Source organism: Amia ocellicauda, chromosome 13 (genome assembly GCF_036373705.1).
Source record: "Amia ocellicauda isolate fAmiCal2 chromosome 13, fAmiCal2.hap1, whole genome shotgun sequence".
Lineage (NCBI taxonomy): Eukaryota > Metazoa > Chordata > Actinopteri > Amiiformes > Amiidae > Amia > Amia ocellicauda.
This window is the reverse complement of record NC_089862.1, coordinates 24116909-24133825: the sequence shown is the minus strand read 5'-3', so window position 1 is coordinate 24133825 and position 16917 is coordinate 24116909. Positions and strand designations below refer to the sequence as shown.

At 37.8% G+C, this 16917-nt stretch overlaps 1 protein-coding gene across 3 annotated transcripts; it reads left to right on the top strand.

Annotated features, from left to right (window-relative positions):
* The first annotated feature begins 230 nt into the window (after positions 1 to 230).
* On the top strand, positions 231 to 16731 carry clta (clathrin, light chain A). Of its 3 annotated transcripts, XM_066720238.1 has the most exons (7): positions 231 to 584; positions 3778 to 3815; positions 4814 to 4931; positions 7527 to 7638; positions 8281 to 8334; positions 12139 to 12174; positions 16142 to 16731. In XM_066720238.1, the coding sequence occupies exons 1-7, from the start codon at positions 374 to 376 to the stop codon at positions 16311 to 16313; spliced, it is 741 nt and encodes a 246-aa protein (XP_066576335.1). In that variant the 5' UTR covers positions 231 to 373; the 3' UTR covers positions 16314 to 16731. The 3 variants fall into 3 exon arrangements, with proteins under 3 accessions (XP_066576335.1, XP_066576336.1, XP_066576337.1); XM_066720239.1 differs by lacking the exon at positions 12139 to 12174; XM_066720240.1 differs by lacking the exons at positions 8281 to 8334; positions 12139 to 12174 and having other exon boundaries at positions 232 to 584.
* The last annotated feature ends 186 nt before the right edge of the window (positions 16732 to 16917 follow it).

Genomic DNA, 16917 nt, shown 5'->3' with positions numbered 1-16917 from the left:
CTCTGATCAACACTGTCACTCATCCCTCATCACTGGACCTGCTGTCTCCCCTATTGTTGCTCTGAGCCTCGGCTCCGTGCAACCTTCAAATCACGGGACTTCTGCGTGCCCAGTTCAATCATCTCATTGGACCATCCAGCTCCCTGCGCTTGTCTTACGTGATCTGTGGTTGGTCGAAATGGATGTCGATCAAAGCCTTCTGTATCTGATTGGCTCCCACGGTTTCCGCTTTATCGCACGCTGAAGCCATTTTCAACGCCCTCTGTTTAATCTAGGTCTGACCTCTCTCACTGACTGTAATTGTAGTCCATTTTCATTTATTTTCACCCTTTTTTGTCCTTCGGCAGGGGTCTTTCTCTCTTTGTAGGTAGATATGGATGATTTCGATTTACTTAACGCCCCGCAAAATCCTGCCGGGAACGGGGTTGCAGCGGAGGAGGACCCCGCGGCTGCTTTCTTGGCCCAGCAAGAGAGCGAGATAGCGGGGATAGAGAACGACGAGGGGTTCAGCATCCTGGATAGCGGGGACGTCCCGTCTTCGCTGGGTAACAGTCTGACAGCTGACATGCTCCAGGAAACAAACGGTTGGGATCCACTGGGATTAATTTTTAATTCATGTATCTGTTTATTTTCTTCGTTTCAACGAATGCTTCCTGCACGATTACCCGGCCACGGGTGATTGGTCAATGTGTGCACTGCTGCAACACGGTTTAAAAAGAAAAGAAAGATAAGGTCGACGTTCCAGAAAAGTTCTGTTGACAGAGTGCAAAGCACGCATGTGTGACGTAACGGTGCGGTAAACTGAGAGACGCTGGTGATTAATCGGTTAATTGCACGCTTAGTTGGCGTTTTGTTTACCCTGTGCAAAGGTTGCAAATGTTTTGCATTCGTTCACTGAGTTCGTTTTTGAACCACCATCTTTAATATTGATATAATTAGAGCACAACCTGTACTTTGCCAATGATATGGGAAGCTAGTTAAAATAATTACTTGTATTTTAAGATGGGCTGTAATGGGGTGACTGTTCAGCACACTCATACTGCAGCATATAACACGAAATGACAGTTTCCTGAGGGTGTTTGCGTAGGGAAAGCTTTTACAAATATTGTATTACAGATCAGGCAGCGGGACCCTGCAGTGCAGCCCTGTCAGTTGTACAGAATTGTTAATCTTAATTAGTATAATAATGATGTACAGTGGACATGCTTACACTAATTGAGACAGTGGAGCAGATTCCGCCATATTGTATTTAAAACCCTTCTTTGAATAATCCTGAACTCTTAATGTTTAAAACTGAATCAACATACAAGGGATTTGTATATTAACACACATTTAAATGTAAATGTCACTTTAGGTGCTTATGGATGAATGCTCACTAAAGGTAATGTACAAATGCAGGGGGATTTCAGCCATTTAACGCCTTTAATACTCTTCCTTAAGGACCTTTGCCATTTGTTTAGTCAGTTTAGTTGAGTCAGGAATTGTTATCTCCTAACCCTAGCTTTTCTGAATGCTTTGCAGATACGCTCAGGTTGTTCTTAAAGATCTGATAAAAACTGGCACTTAAGATTACGTCACATGTAGTAATGTCTGAGTAATGCAGGTAGTTGCCGTAGGCCTAGCCTTATTGTGAATTTTAAAAACCAAGTCCTGTAGCCTACCTTTTAGCTGCTTCTGATCAATTCCAAGTGTGTTTTCATACGCATTCACAAAGGCATACAAACACACACAAAGACAGTCCTCTCTCATTGCACTGCCAAGTCTGGGACAGGCATTGCAACTGGCAACAACAGGGTAGCTGTGACAAAGGGGGTAGCAAAGAGAGACACCATGAGTAAAACCATGCAAGGCTGGCGGTGTACATAGGCACAACTCTTAAATATGTATGACAGTTCATTTAAACATCCATCTGTAATGACTCCTTTATGCCTACATAAAGACTTCTAAAATGAATGACTGTTTCCTTGGCTTGGAAAGTTCACTGCAGCTCTGGAAGAACTGCTGACTACAGTAATGTTATTCCTCTGAAGCAAAATTCATTTTGTTACAGACAGCTTCTGTGGAAAATGGTCTCTCAGGATCTGGGTTGCACTTCAAAATACATAACATTTATAGAGGCCAGGATATTAATAAAGTGTTAATCTAAGTATTTCATTCATAATATTGAATAATATTTCTTGGTTAATAATTTAATTATTATATTGCTTTCCATTACTGTTATTGTGTTAACATTTGCCTTTTGTATGAAAACCATCTTGCTTTTCCTGAAAATACAGCATAGTCATAGTACATGCACTTTGCCTTTGTGACCTCTAGTGCAAAACAAACAATGGTTTAGATTTGTTTAATAATTGAAATGTATGTTTTCCTAGGTAGGTGTATTATTTGGATGTTTCATCGGTGCTAGAGGTCACATTCTATGACATATTCAATATTTTCAACAAGAACAAATGTCGATCACCTTCACAATGGCACGTTATAATTATTTAGATCAATCATCCAGAAGGTAAATGGAAAACAATGTAATCATATCAAATAATTTCAGGGTTCTGATGAGTAAGAAAATGTTTCATATTATATTGATAGGATTATGTAAACCCTTTAAGGCACTTCAGTAAATTAGTATATAAATAAATAGTCACCACAACCCCTCACAAGTTACTTTGCCAATTGACATTTGAGAATATATCAAGTCTGAGGGAGTCACACTCCTTTAATGAAAACAATCTCCCTTAACATCCTTCTGCTACCCGATCATTGTAGACTGAATAAATAATGAACTGTTATCCCATGTTCGAATGAGAAGATGCCAAGATGGAATTCGGCACCAGTCTGAAAGTAATTGTAGATCCTTTACAATAAAAAGTAAATGTTTAATTTCAGTGCTGAATGTCATATTGCTAAAGAAGCTGACAAAGGCATTCTTATTAAAACCTTTAGAAGGTTTTCCAGAATTAACTTCTGGATAGCTTTGAAATTACTTATTTTTAATGCAATTAATACTGTAGATGTTCCATACACAGCAGGTGGTAAGGCAGGAAAAAATCAGTAACTGTGCAATACAGTTTGGTTCCATTTGATCTGGGTTTAACGTGACTGTTATTGTATGTCTCCAGGGAACATTTGCATGATGAATTACAGACTACAGTACAGTGATGCTATTGTTGCTTTTTTCATCATAACATGTTCCGGTGATATTGGGTATCATCATTAATTAGTTAGCCTTCTTTAGCTGTAAACGGAAGAAACAAATGCATATAGAAGCAGTGTGATGTTATTTATTTTTTGTTTAATTGTGGAGTAACACATTTTAAATAGTATTTTTTTCCCCACTTCTTTTCATCCTTTCTTATAAAGTAATTGCACAACTAGTCATTTTAATTATATAGAGGCCACAAAGGAGGATTTCCTTCTCTCCACCAGCAACTGACAGAAATAGATAAGTCTTAAACCTGCTGTGAAGAATTGTGCTCTAATCCTTGGAAAAAGCAACAGCAGCCCAGTCCTTGTGATAATAGTTTTGTCTTACATTTACAGCAAGGGGATGGCTGGAGGTGGGGGATGATAGATACTGTAGCCTGCCAAAGACAATGTTAGCTGTTACTTGGTTGGTCCTGTACTGTAAGCTGTTATCTTTGTTCTGTTGTCCCATCAGATGTATAGTAACACTGCATTTTAACTCTGACTTGCATACCTGATACATATGTTTGTTTTGATATATGTTTGATATTAATTAATAACCATTACAAATGTTTTGTTCTCTCTCTCTCTCTCTAGAAGCCATTGATGCTGCATTTAATGGAGAGGTCTATCAGGTAAACTCCCATAATACAATCTGTAATGCAATGTAATAGGAGTTGCCAGCATTTCATTATGGGGAAATAAATACATGACTTGTATGACGTGTCAAGTAAGCATGTTTTTGCTGAGTATGGCCACAGTATTATTTCCCAGAGTGCATACAGTTGTGAGTACCATAATTTGAAATTGTAGGGAGCTCTCATCTTTTAAATTAATGGATAGGTGTTTTCAGTGAAAATACTTTACATTGCCAACAATGTTTTAAATCTACATTTCACATTAGTAAAACAAGCAATTGTTCTTGTTTAATCCAAGATAACAGTATGTTTTAAAGTCACATGTCAGGGTGCCTAACATCATATTTCCCTTTTGAACACTGTCTGTTTTCATGCAGCTGTGTCCTACTAACACCTCTGGGTAGAACTGACATTGTTGCACAGTCCCTATTTGTACAGCAAATGTTATTGTTTCAAGGGGCATGTGTTTAATGATACTGTTGTTGGAAGTCAGCTTCCTGTTTCCATTGGAGTACATGGATAAATACTTAGAAATTACACAATGCTTACAGTTAAGTTTTGCCTATTTCTTACATTTTATCCCCACATTAAAACTTAGTCACAATATTATATACAAAGCTGGTCTTTTCACTGGGATGATTTGTATTTTAAAGAAAACATTAGTAAACTCTTCTATTTCTTAACATGCACACAATGGTATGAAAATCCTTAAAGTCATCACTGAGGTGAGACATGGACATAATCAACTGGAATCATTAGTTTTCTGTAGACTGAATCCATATTTAACAACTCCCCCCCCCAAAAGGTGCATTTGTTAAATGAACATAGTTTAATGAATTAAAGTATATCCTGCAATGATTAATATACCAGTTTAAACTTTACAGATGGCTAGGGAAATGGGTGAATTTGAGTAATTGATTTGCTGGTTCTTTTCCACACATTTTAATTGTAGAAAGAAGAAAAAACAATAAGCTTTTAATTGTTGTGTGCCACAGGAGAGCAATGGGCCCTCGGACGCGTATGCAGCCATATCTCATGTGGATCGTCTGCAGGCAGAGCCAGAGAGTCTCCGCAAATGGAGGGAGGAACAGCTGGAACGCCTGGAGGTCCTGGGTGAGTGATGTCGGACTGCAGCTACACGCTCCTGGTTTTTGCGCACTTTCTTTTCTTAGCATGTTCTCGGAGATCTGCTATGTGGGGTTCCTTGCCAGAAGCTGGCTTGATAAGGTGCTGTTGTGTCAAGTTAAGAAAACAACAAGATTATAAAATTAAAAATACTCTGTAAATTGAAATCTAGCCAGGATATTATTTAATGCCTCCCCCTTATCCAGCAGTATCCTGGTGTAATATTGGCTAAAAGGAAACAAGACTGAGATGAACAAATAGATGGGAGTGTTTATTTCTTCTGTGTTTTAATGATGGGAGCAGTGTATATTTTTCCCCTCCACCTTTTGTGGTACCTTCGTAACAAAGTTGTCTGTGTTCCATGATTTAGTTTCCCGAAGGAGAACAAACATAGGAAGCATAGGAATGGGTTCCAGGACTTTAGAGAGAAGGGGGTTATATGGGAGGAAAATATCAGGGCTACAACGATTATTCCAACTATGAGAATACTTGGATAAAATAGAAAATAAAAAGATCTATCTTTCACGATGGCAGGTAGTGAACAAAAGTTTGGGATTTTCCCCCAAAAAACAAACCACAACGGCACTCTCTGCAAATCTGATTGTGACACAAAAGTACAACATATGATTGTGCATTTTGAAATGAAACATCCCCACATGCTCACCCGAGGATGATTTTTTATTTTTTTTGGAACGTATTTATTTTCTTCATAACATAGTTGTTAAATTGTGCTTCTGCCTGCCGACTGGTATAGCACACAGCAATTTTATGACACAAATTGAAATGTGTGTGTGTATATATATATATATATATATACACTCACCTAAAGGATTATTAGGAACACCTTTTCAATTTCTCATTAATGCAATTATCTAACCAACCAATCACATGGCAGTTGCTTCAATGCATTTAGGGGTGTGGTCCTGGTCAAGACAATCTCCTGAACTCCAAACTGAATGTCTGAATGGGAAAGAAAGGTGATTTAAGCAATTTTGAGCGTGGCATGGTTGTTGGTGCCAGACGGGCCGGTCTGAGTATTTCACAATCTGCTCAGTTACTGGGATTTTCACGCACAACCATTTCTAGGGTTTACAAAGAATGGTGTGAAAAGGGAAAAACATCCAGTATGCGGCCGTCCTGTGGGCGAAAATGCCTTGTTGATGCTAGAGGTCAGAGGAGAATGGGCCGACTGACTCAAGCTGATAGAAGAGCAACTTTGACTGAAATAACCACTCGTTACAACCGAGGTATGCAGCAAAGCATTTGTGAAGCCACAACACGTACAACCTTGAGGCGGATGGGCTACAACAGCAGAAGACCCCACCGGGTACCACTCATCTCCACTACAAATAGGAAAAAGAGGCTACAATTTGCACAAGCTCACCAAAATTGGACAGTTGAAGACTGGAAAAATGTTGCCTGGTCTGATGAGTCTCGATTTCTGTTGAGACCTTCAGATGGTAGAGTCAGAATTTGGCGTAAACAGAATGATAAAATGGATCCATCATGCCTTGTTACCACTGTGCAGGCTGGTGGTGGTGGTGTAATGGTGTGGGGGATGTTTTCTTGGCACACTTTAGGCCCCTTAGTGCCAATTGGGCATCGTTTAAATGCCACGGCCTACCTGAGCATTGTTTCTGACCATGTCCATCCCTATATGACCACCATGTACCCATCCTCTGATGGCTACTTCCAGCAGGATAATGCACCATGTCACAAAGGTCGAATCATTTCAAATTGGTTTCTTGAACATGACAATGAGTTCACTGTACTAAACAGTGGCCCCCAAAGTCACCAGATCTCAACCCAATAGAGCATCTTTGGGATGTGGTGGAACGGGAGCTTCGTGCCCTGGATGTGCATCCCACAAATCTCCATCAACTGCAAGATGCTATGCTATCAATATGGGCCAACATTTCTAAAGAATGCTTTCAGCACCTTGTTGAATCAATGCCACGTAGAATTAAGGCAGTTCTGAAGGCGAAAGGGGGTCAAACACAGTATTAGTATGGTGTTCCTAATAATCCTTTAGGTGACACTCACCTAAAGGATTATTAGGAACACCATACTAATACTGTGTTTGACCCCCTTTCGCCTTCAGAACTGCCTTAATTCTACGTGGGGAGAAGGTAATGTTTTAAACAATGCCAATAATAAGATATGTATCTCCAGATTGGTTTATATTATTGTTTGCAGCTTCAGCACCAACGTGCATAAAAAGTGTGTTATTGCTTTAATTAGATTCCAAGACTGCAAAACAAATACATTGTCAATAAAATCAATATTTTTTATTTTTATTTTTTATTTTTTCCTGATCATTCAATCAGAATATTCAAAGACCTAAATATTTGATAGCTGCGACCCTAGAAAATATAATGAAATACTAACAAAACATAATGTCAAATGTGTATGAAAACATTAAATATGCAGAAGCCCTAAGGTAGATAGATTGTTGCACTGAGCTTCTTCATTTCTGACTTTAATGATCTGCACTCTTGATTCCAAAGAGAGAACAGTGATGTGTTGAATCAGCCCTACTCTCTCACAGACCCTAATAACCTATGGTCCTCTTTACCCCTATAGATGCAAATTCCCGTAAGCAGGAGACAGAGTGGAAGGAAAAAGCAAAGGTAGAGCTTGAAGAATGGTACACCAGGCAGGACGAGCAGCTGGAGAAAACAAAAGTCAATAACAGGTAACATGTTCTGCTCGGCATACAAGCAGCCAGGGGTGGAAGACTTCAGAGGAAATACTGTAGTACATAAACCTCATTAGCTGACTGTTTTGTATTTGAACATCCTCTCAGAAAGTGACATTTAAATATTTATACAAATGATTTGTATCTTAGCATGTTTTGTGGAATTATGACTGTGCATGATAGAATACATACAGCAGTGTTATACACAGAGACCTGTGCAGAGTTAATCCACACCTATGGATAAAGGAATGCCTGTTTTATTCTGCAGGCATTTGTAATGAGCCAAAATGAATGCAGTTGATATTTTGAGAGCTGCTCTATGCCTTCTGCAGAGCAACCTTGTGTGTGGGATTGCAGCCCATTTCTTGCAGGGAGTTTTGCACTGGTCGTTTTGCAATGGGATCACAGTGGCTCCCCATTTCAGTTTAAGCAGCCAAAGCACTCTGATTCATAAGTAATAACTACCAAATTCTCAACGTGAGTATGTTGACTTGAGCTCCCCATGACCTTTCCTTCTTACACCTGGAATGAGCTTGTGTCGACCACTGTTTTTATGTACATGTATGTTTATTCTCCTTTTTACCACGTTTTCTCTTCTCTCCTGCTTGCTGCTTTCCTCTGGGACTTCTTACTGTCTAGGGTGCTGGATGAAGGTTTCTACAAACAACCCTTCGCTGACCTGATTGGTTATGTGTATGTTGCTAAAACTAACATCCTATCCTTTATTTCACATGGCTTTATTTGATTCTTCCATTGTTTGTCTTTTGCTTTTCACGTTTGCTTTGTCATTGATTACTTTCCGTTCCAATGTAATTCTAGTTTTAGGTGTTTCACAGAATGGTGAGTATTATTAAAGCTTCGTGAACAAGCAGCTTAAACATCTGACATGTCATGATTAGTCTCAGTGCAATACAAAAATAGCTTATTTGATCACTTTTATATTAATCATGTGCAGTAATACTTTTGTCTTACTAGGAATAAGATAAATGTGCCACTTTTATTAATGGAAAATGATTGACCAAGATTTCATAATGCTTGGCTATCATATTTGGATGTCTTTATATTGCTAATACATATTCCTATTTATGCAAAACAGGAGTTAGTTTCAACTGCCTGTATTAATAGTTCTTAGGTCTGTTTCTTTGTTGGTTCACATACTATGCTGTTAGTGCATTTTCACAATGTTTCCTGAGTGCAACTTGTACCATGTGCTAGGTATTTCTATAGACATGGCCCAACCATATGTCTGGACATAAATGGATTTTTGTTTTTCTCAATCATTCATGGTTGCTTTTCAGAACTCTCACAATTGCATTAACAGTACTGTATGCAGACCAAGGACGAAACAGAAAAGCAAGAAAACATATTTAACTTATGTGTTTGTTTTGGCGTGTGCTATGAAGTCTTGCACACACAATGTATATTTACCAAGATAACAATAGCATGCCATCTGCCTTTTGCCACCTGCCTGTATATACTGTATTTATGTACTGATAAGTATGATAGACATTGTGTAACCTTTAATGTGGGCTGCACAGGAGTACAGTTAAACATATTAATTGTGTGGTCTGTATTTACATCAGGGAGTGTCAATTGCATAAGTTAAAAATAGCCTGTTGTGAAGGTTAGTTTTGTCACAGTTGAACTCTCAATAACCGAAAAGTGACATGAATCAGATTTTTTTTTTTTTTTTGTTATGCCCATTTGTCTTTGTTGTTGCAGTTTTATTTATCTCATCCATTTTTTATTTTTTTTTTAATTTCTTAATCTTTGATTTCTGCCAATGTTAAAATGCTGAATTTACAGATTTAGATGAGTCCTAGAGTGTACTAATTTAATCATAGTTTCCCTTCATGGTGTTTTCTGAAAGTGTATTTTTTATTTAAAAAGCATATTTTGCTTATATGCTCAGAGCATAATATCCAGAAACATTGAAAGCAATGTGTAATGGTTACACATGCCCCATGAGCACGAGCAAAGTGTGAAATATACGTTAGTCTAGACCAGATCAACACTTTGACCTCCCCGCAATTCACAAAGTACAAATCTGGTCCGTATTGTGGTTCGATTTATTGTTAGAAGCCGCTTTTTACTAATTATAAATCAAAATGTGATAGGGTACATATTTGTACTTTGTAATTTGCAATTCCCAAGTGGTTCAAAGTTTTGATTTGGTCAGGCCTTGGCCTGCGTGCAGCTGCTAAGCAGTTGTTTGAAAGTATAAATTCCACATGCCATCAATTTCAAATGTGTTGACTTCCTCATATAGTGAATGTTAGCAGTTAAACCTGTTTTTAGAAAGGACCCAGAGTAACTAGTCTGTTTTAAAGCAACTGTATATCCTTCTGTTTGACATTTTCTCATTATTTTAAAAATGGCATGTTTTTTTTTTTTTTTTTTACATGGAATTACCCTTTTTAGGAGACTATTTATGAACATTTAAAAGATGACCTCAACATCTAATGTCTTGTCTGGATCTAAAACTGGTCTTACCTTTCTTTGCATTGTCTGCTCTTCCTCACTCCATCACTACCCCTTACAGCTCCTACCCAGCTTCAGTTGGAGGCGGTCCCACCACTTTCCTCTGTCATGCCTTAACAATTTAATGAAGATTAATAACACTTCTACTAAACTAGAAGTGCCGCACAGGTGTTTATCACCAATTTATATATAACATTATCAATGTATTATTATTTTATTACAATATATATGTAACATCGGTGTCATTTAAATAGAAACAAATGACCATTATAACCAATTAGCATTTGTTTTACAGTACATTTTTTTTTTTATTGCACAATTAAAGTAAATGGCAGATAATTTAAATATTTACACAGTACATTTATATATGTACAAAATCAAGTTTATCAAATATTTTAAAATCTATGTTTGCATGGCTCCTCTGTGTGGGCAGTGGCCTCACTGCAGAATGCCATTGCCCTATGGCACAGGCGGATGGGGTCTTCAAAGTGGGGCTTATTGAAAGCTTCTGTCCCCAAATTATATTCCAATCCAAATCAATCCAAAATTCTTTAATGTCCTGAAAGGGCAATTTGTTTTGCAAACAGCAATTAAAAAAAAAAAGCATTAAAAACATTAAATCTTATGATCAGTTGTGCAGCAAGTCTAGATTCTTCTCTTGTAAAAGGATCTTGGTGAGTGAATACGTTGGATATTACTACATTGTTGGGATATACATAGTACCTGAATGAATGTAGTAAGAATGATACAATTACGCCTACGCGTCAAAGATGCAGACACTTCTCAGTGAGTGATTATGTTCATGACTGCACCATAAAACTCAATGGTCAGGAATTACATTTATATTCACCCAGGAGAATGTGACAGTGATCAAGCATTACATCCGATTCATATCAGAGTTGCGGACAGCCTTCAAGACAGCAAGTGCCTCTTGCAATAGGCTGAATATACAACTCAGATGAAAACTTCCCTGACTGCTACAGTGAATGATGTAACCACAGGTCAAAATATCAGAAGCACACTTTTTCGAATCTTGTGAAACCGTACAGGTGCAAATGGAGAGCTATAGCCTATATAAGCACAAAGTAAATTGAGAGTGAAAGCACCAATCTGATAACATATACTGCAGTAATAACTGTATATAACTGTATATCGGCCAATTCTAACCGTTTTGGAGAATTATGGTAGGCTGTAATATATCTCAGTCACTCATGAAACTACACGTCTAAAACTGGAAAAGATCCAGTTGACCTGCTTGGTGGTTCTAGTATTAATATCTGTTTCCTGATTGATTTATAGATGCATAGAATAGCATGTTCCCCCATACATGGAGTCTTTAATCTTGTGATTTGATATCCGTAGATCCCTAAGATTATTAAACATTTCTCACAATTCCATGATATGCGTTCTTAATGACAGGATTGGACCTCCATCTCACTGGTGATGATTATTCAATGTAATTTGAAGAATAACCAGTATTTTTTATTTATTTATTTTTTTACACACTCCACACAGTCTGTGTACGTTGTTAAAGTACACAGGTTGTAGCCCATTCAGTGGCCTCGGATATACAGTTGCTTCAAACAAATTAATTCCCTTTTAGAAAATACTAAGTGCTTCTGTAAGTTGTAGAATCCAGAAAATGCAATTGTTGTCTGCTGTAGGTAACAACTGGTTTTCCTGCGTGACTTGCTTTCATTTTGCAGCCCTCCTCTCTGCTCTGTCTAATTTGAATAATCTGATCAGGTTACATTTGCCAATCCCTGGACTCATGTTTTCCCTCTCTCCACATCAGTAATATAAACTGCAATTGTCTTTTTCAATGAACAGTTGGCATATCTGAAATGCCTCAGTGTAGATTGTGAAGGCTGCAAGCTGAGCAAAAACACTCCAAAGATGACTATTTGGAAGTGCATGCCTGGCTTATGTCATCTGCATAAAGCTCATTTATTTTCATTTCTCTATATCTGACTTATGATCTGTTTCTCCTTGTTTCTTTTTCTATGCACCTTTAAGCACACACATTAACCATCCTTGCTACCGCCTAGACCAGTTAAGTAAAAAAAAAAAAAAAAAAAAAAAAAGTAAAAATAAAGTGTCATATATATATATATATATGTATGTGTATATGTATGTATGTATGTATGTGTATATATATATATATATATATATATATGTGTGTATATATATATATATATATATATATATATATATATACATATACATGTGTATATAATCTCAATGCCGTATGAACTGACTTGCTAGTGAAAACTTTTTCACTGCCTACATTTTAAGCTGAATGTCCTCTTGTGATTACGGTGTTGGTAGTTCACTTTGTCTTGTGCGTATCTGTAGTACTATGTGACAGTGAAGTCTCATCAGCTTTTCATTTCCATTTGCTGTTTGTGTGTTGTGTATTATTAGTGCAGGTGATCTTTTAAACCTTAGATGTCAAGCATAGTTTTAGCTTTACTAAACCTGTAACAGTGGAGTATTTTGTTTTTGGGATAGGAAGTAGTTTAAGATGATTTTCAACGCTTTTTGTGGATCAGTAATTGATAAATGATTTCCATGCTTTTCTTACATAGTGAATAGCTGAGTGCATTATTCTAGGTTGAACTGTTGAAATGATGCAAAGCATCATTGGTATATCCACCCAAGACATAATGATGTGTGCTTACCTGTACAACCCACATACTAATATATAGTTCTGCAAAGTTCTGAGATTAATTGTGTAAAATCATTTTTTTTTTTTTTGATTCACTAGTTATAGAAATCACTAGTTAATTTGCATATTGTCAAAAAAGTTTGCCCAAAAAAAGATCCCTGGCAAAATGTCAGTGTTATACTTGAACTTAACTTGAATTTTTTTATGTAGCTTTAAAAAAAAGTATGCTGTCGCTATTATTCTGCTAAAAAAGAAACCATTTATTTTAAGCTGAAGTATTTCTTTATTCTTTTAAGAGAAGTCCTCTTTCCTCTTTGTCTAAGCTGCCTGCTTCCCAGTCACTGCAGCGAGCATGGCAAACTTGGCTGATAAGTTAGTGTGATTGTTAAAACTAACTTGCCATAGAGCGCTAATTCTTTTTGGAAAACTCAAATAATAGAATATTCAAATGCGATTCTTGACTATTCAGTGCAACTCTGTGAACCTGGTGGTCATGAGAATATTCTATGGAAAGAAAGAGCCAATTAGGCAAGTTAATGACAGTTCATCTAATGTGAACTGTTGTGATTCATCGTATAATTATTTTTAACAATCGTGATGACTGCTTTATGACACACGTTGCCTCTATTCCCTCCTCCTTTTTCTCAACTTTCAAAAGTCCCCCAGACATGTAACATGAGCTTGATGAACTTTTTCTGAAATAAATGAATGGGGAAATCTGAGGTAGAATGGTAGGTGTGGGGACATGCAGTATTATGTGTTGCAAAATAACAATTTTAGGTAATTTACAACCTGTGTGAACTGAGTTACAAACAATTCAACCAATCAGATTGACCTTAAAAAGCTAGTGAGGATAACATAATATGTGTATTGATTCACTTTTGCCCTTCCTCCCTGTTGACTTTCAAACATGCTCAAGACAGGCTACGTTTACACCCCGCCTGTTCTTTCTTTAAACAAAAGCTTAGGACTAGTATATTGGGGTGGGGACATGCTGTATTAAATAGCAGAGGACAATCATCTGTACTTATTGATGTGATCACTTGGACAGTATTGGCTTTGTTTTGTTTGTTGTTGTTTTTTCCTTGTATGTGATGTAAACATTTTGCTTTTTCTATACTCTGATCTGACCTTTTCCCCTTAAGCAAACGTTTTGGGAAAACAAAAAGGATATTATCACCTTATAGCCATATTTCCTTTTGAAATCCAGTTCCAATGAGGTTGTGTACAAATTACCACAAATTTACAAATTTTGCACTTATGTTGTAAGTCGCCCTGCATAAGGGCGTCTGCCAAGAAATAAAAATAATAATAATTACCGAGTGCCGTAGCTCTTTTGATCTCTTGACTATCTGGAAAAAACAGCCAGCTTGAAATGTAAGCCCCAGTATTGTTCTGAATTAATTGAGACTTCCTGACCATGTCCTACAATGTGAAAATCCAACTGTTTCATCCTGTGTCCTGTGACTCCAGCTGCCAATTTGTGACACCCAAGCACATGATAGTCCTTAACGATCAGAAGTTAAGATAAGAGTGCAATTTCAGTGATCCTGCAGATACGCTTTATTTGACAAAAGGGCTGTGAAGGACACAGTATGTTATATGACTTACAGTGCATCCAGAAAGTATTCACAGCGCTTCACGTTTTCCACATTTTGTTATGTTACAGCCTTATTCCAAAATGGATTAAATTCATTATTTTCCTCAAAATTTTACAAACAATACCCCATAATGACAACGTGAAAGAAGTTTGTTTGAAATCTTTGCAAATTTAGTAATAATGAAAAACAAAAAAAGCACATGTACATAAGTATTCACAGCCTTTGCTCAATACTTTGTTGAAACACCTTTGGCACTAATTACAGCCTCAAGTCTTTTTGAGTATGATGCTACAAGCTTGGCACACCTATTTTCGGGCAGTTTCTCCCATTCTTCTTTGCAGGACCTCTCAAGCTCCATCAGGTTGGATGGGGAGCGTCGGTGCACAGCCATTTTCAGATCTCTCTAGAGATGTTCAATCGGGTTCAAGTCTGGGCTCTGGCTGGGCCACTCAAGGACATTCACAGAGTTGTCCTGTAGCCACTCCTTTGTGATCTTGGCTGTGTGCTTAGGGTCATTGTCCTGTTGGAAGATGAACCTTCGCCCCAGTCTGAGGCCCAGAGCGCTCTGGAGCAGGTTTTCATCAAGGATGTCTCTGTACATTGCTGCATTCATCTTTCCCTCGATCCTGACTAGTCTCCCAGTTCCTGCTGCTGAAAAACATCCCCACAGCATGATGCTGCCACCACCATGCTTCAAGCCATACCATACAGGCCTGATTGGTGGAGTGCTGCAGAGATGGTTGTTCTTCTGGAAGGTTCTCCTCTCTCCACAGAGACATGCTAGAGCTCTGTCAGAGTGACCATCGGGTTCTTGGTCACCTCCCTGACAAAGGCCCTTCTCCCCCGATCGCTCAGTTTGGCCAGGCGGCCAGCTCTAGGAAGAGTCCTGGTGGTTCCAAACTTTTTCCATTTACGGATGATGGAGGCCACTTTGCTCATTGGGACCTTCAATGCTGCAGAAATGTTTCTGTACCCTTCCTCAGATCTGTGCCTCGATACAATCCTGTCTCGGAGGTCTACAGACAATTCCTTGGACTTCATGGCTTGGTTTGTGCTCTGACATGCACTGTTAACTGTGGGACCTTATATAGACAGGTGTGTGACTTTCCAAATCATGTCCAATCAACTGAATTTACCACAGGTGGACTCCAATCAAGTTGTAGAAACATCTCAAGGATGATCAGTGGAAACAGGATGCACCTGAGCTCAATTTTGAGTGTCATGGCAAAGGCTGTGAATACTTATGTACATGTGCTTTTTTGTTTTTTATTTTTAATAAATGTGCAAAGATTTCACACAAACTTCTTTCACGTTGTCATTATGGGGTATTGTTTGTAGAATTTTGAGGAAAATAATGAATTTAATCAATTTTGGAATAAGGCTATAACATAACAAAATGTGGAAAAAGTGAAGCGCTGTGAATACTTTCCGGATGCACTGTATTTATGTTGTGATTTTGTATTTTTTTTTTTAAATCAAGAAAGTGCTGTTGTAATTCATATGTTTTGGTCAATGTAATAATTATCAGCTAATGCAACTTCAAAATCCAGCATTGAGATTTGTATTTATTTTTTTAATGTGTGAGTCCAGCTTGCAGTTTCTCCTTACACTTGCTAGATGGAAGAGATAACCAGTCGGAAAGCCTCTGAATTGCACATGAATAGTGGCGTTGCCTTGGGGGAAAGGGAAAACGGATCGTTAACGTCTCGGTTTACGAATTGCACCTGACTATGCTGCCGTTTGCTTTCAGAGCGGCTGAAGAGGCGCTCGTGACGGATATGGATGAGAACAACCCTGGCACCGAGTGGGAGCGTGTGGCCCGTCTCTGTGATTTCAACCCCAAGTCCAGCAAGCAGTCCAAAGATGTGTCTCGCATGCGATCTGTTCTCATTTCTATGAAGCAGACCCCACTGGTACACTGATGTTCCCAAGCACAAATGAACAACACTATCACCACCACTACAACTGTTAGTATGGCAATATTTTAAACATTAAAACTCAGAGAAACTGCAGTAAATGGATTGATTCCCCTTCAATTATCTTTTTTTTTTTTTTAATTCTTATTCTTTTAAGGACCAAAAGTAATTGTGCGTGTTCCCTTTAGAGCTGATTTGTGTTTTCATTTAAGATCTATGCATTTCTTTTTGAACATCCCAGGAATAAAGTAATATGTGTTTTGAAGTGTGTGTGAGTGTATGTATGGTGTGGTATATTATATATTATATATATATAATATATAATATATAATGAGCTGTAGCCCCAGTGTTGCTTCTTGTGCATTACAGAGTATCTTGTCTTCAATGTATCTATAAAGTGGTATTAAAAGTGTATGAAACCCTACTTGGTGTGTCTTGTGAATACCTACTTTTGCCCCATTTAAAATGCATGCATATTAGCAGACTGTCAATGTGATTTCTTGAATTATTCCTGTCAGAAGTGAGCTGTGTTTTATAGATCATGGGACAGCCAAACTACAGTAATAAAGCTTTCCCAGATTTTACAAATGAAGTCGTATATCAAATGCAT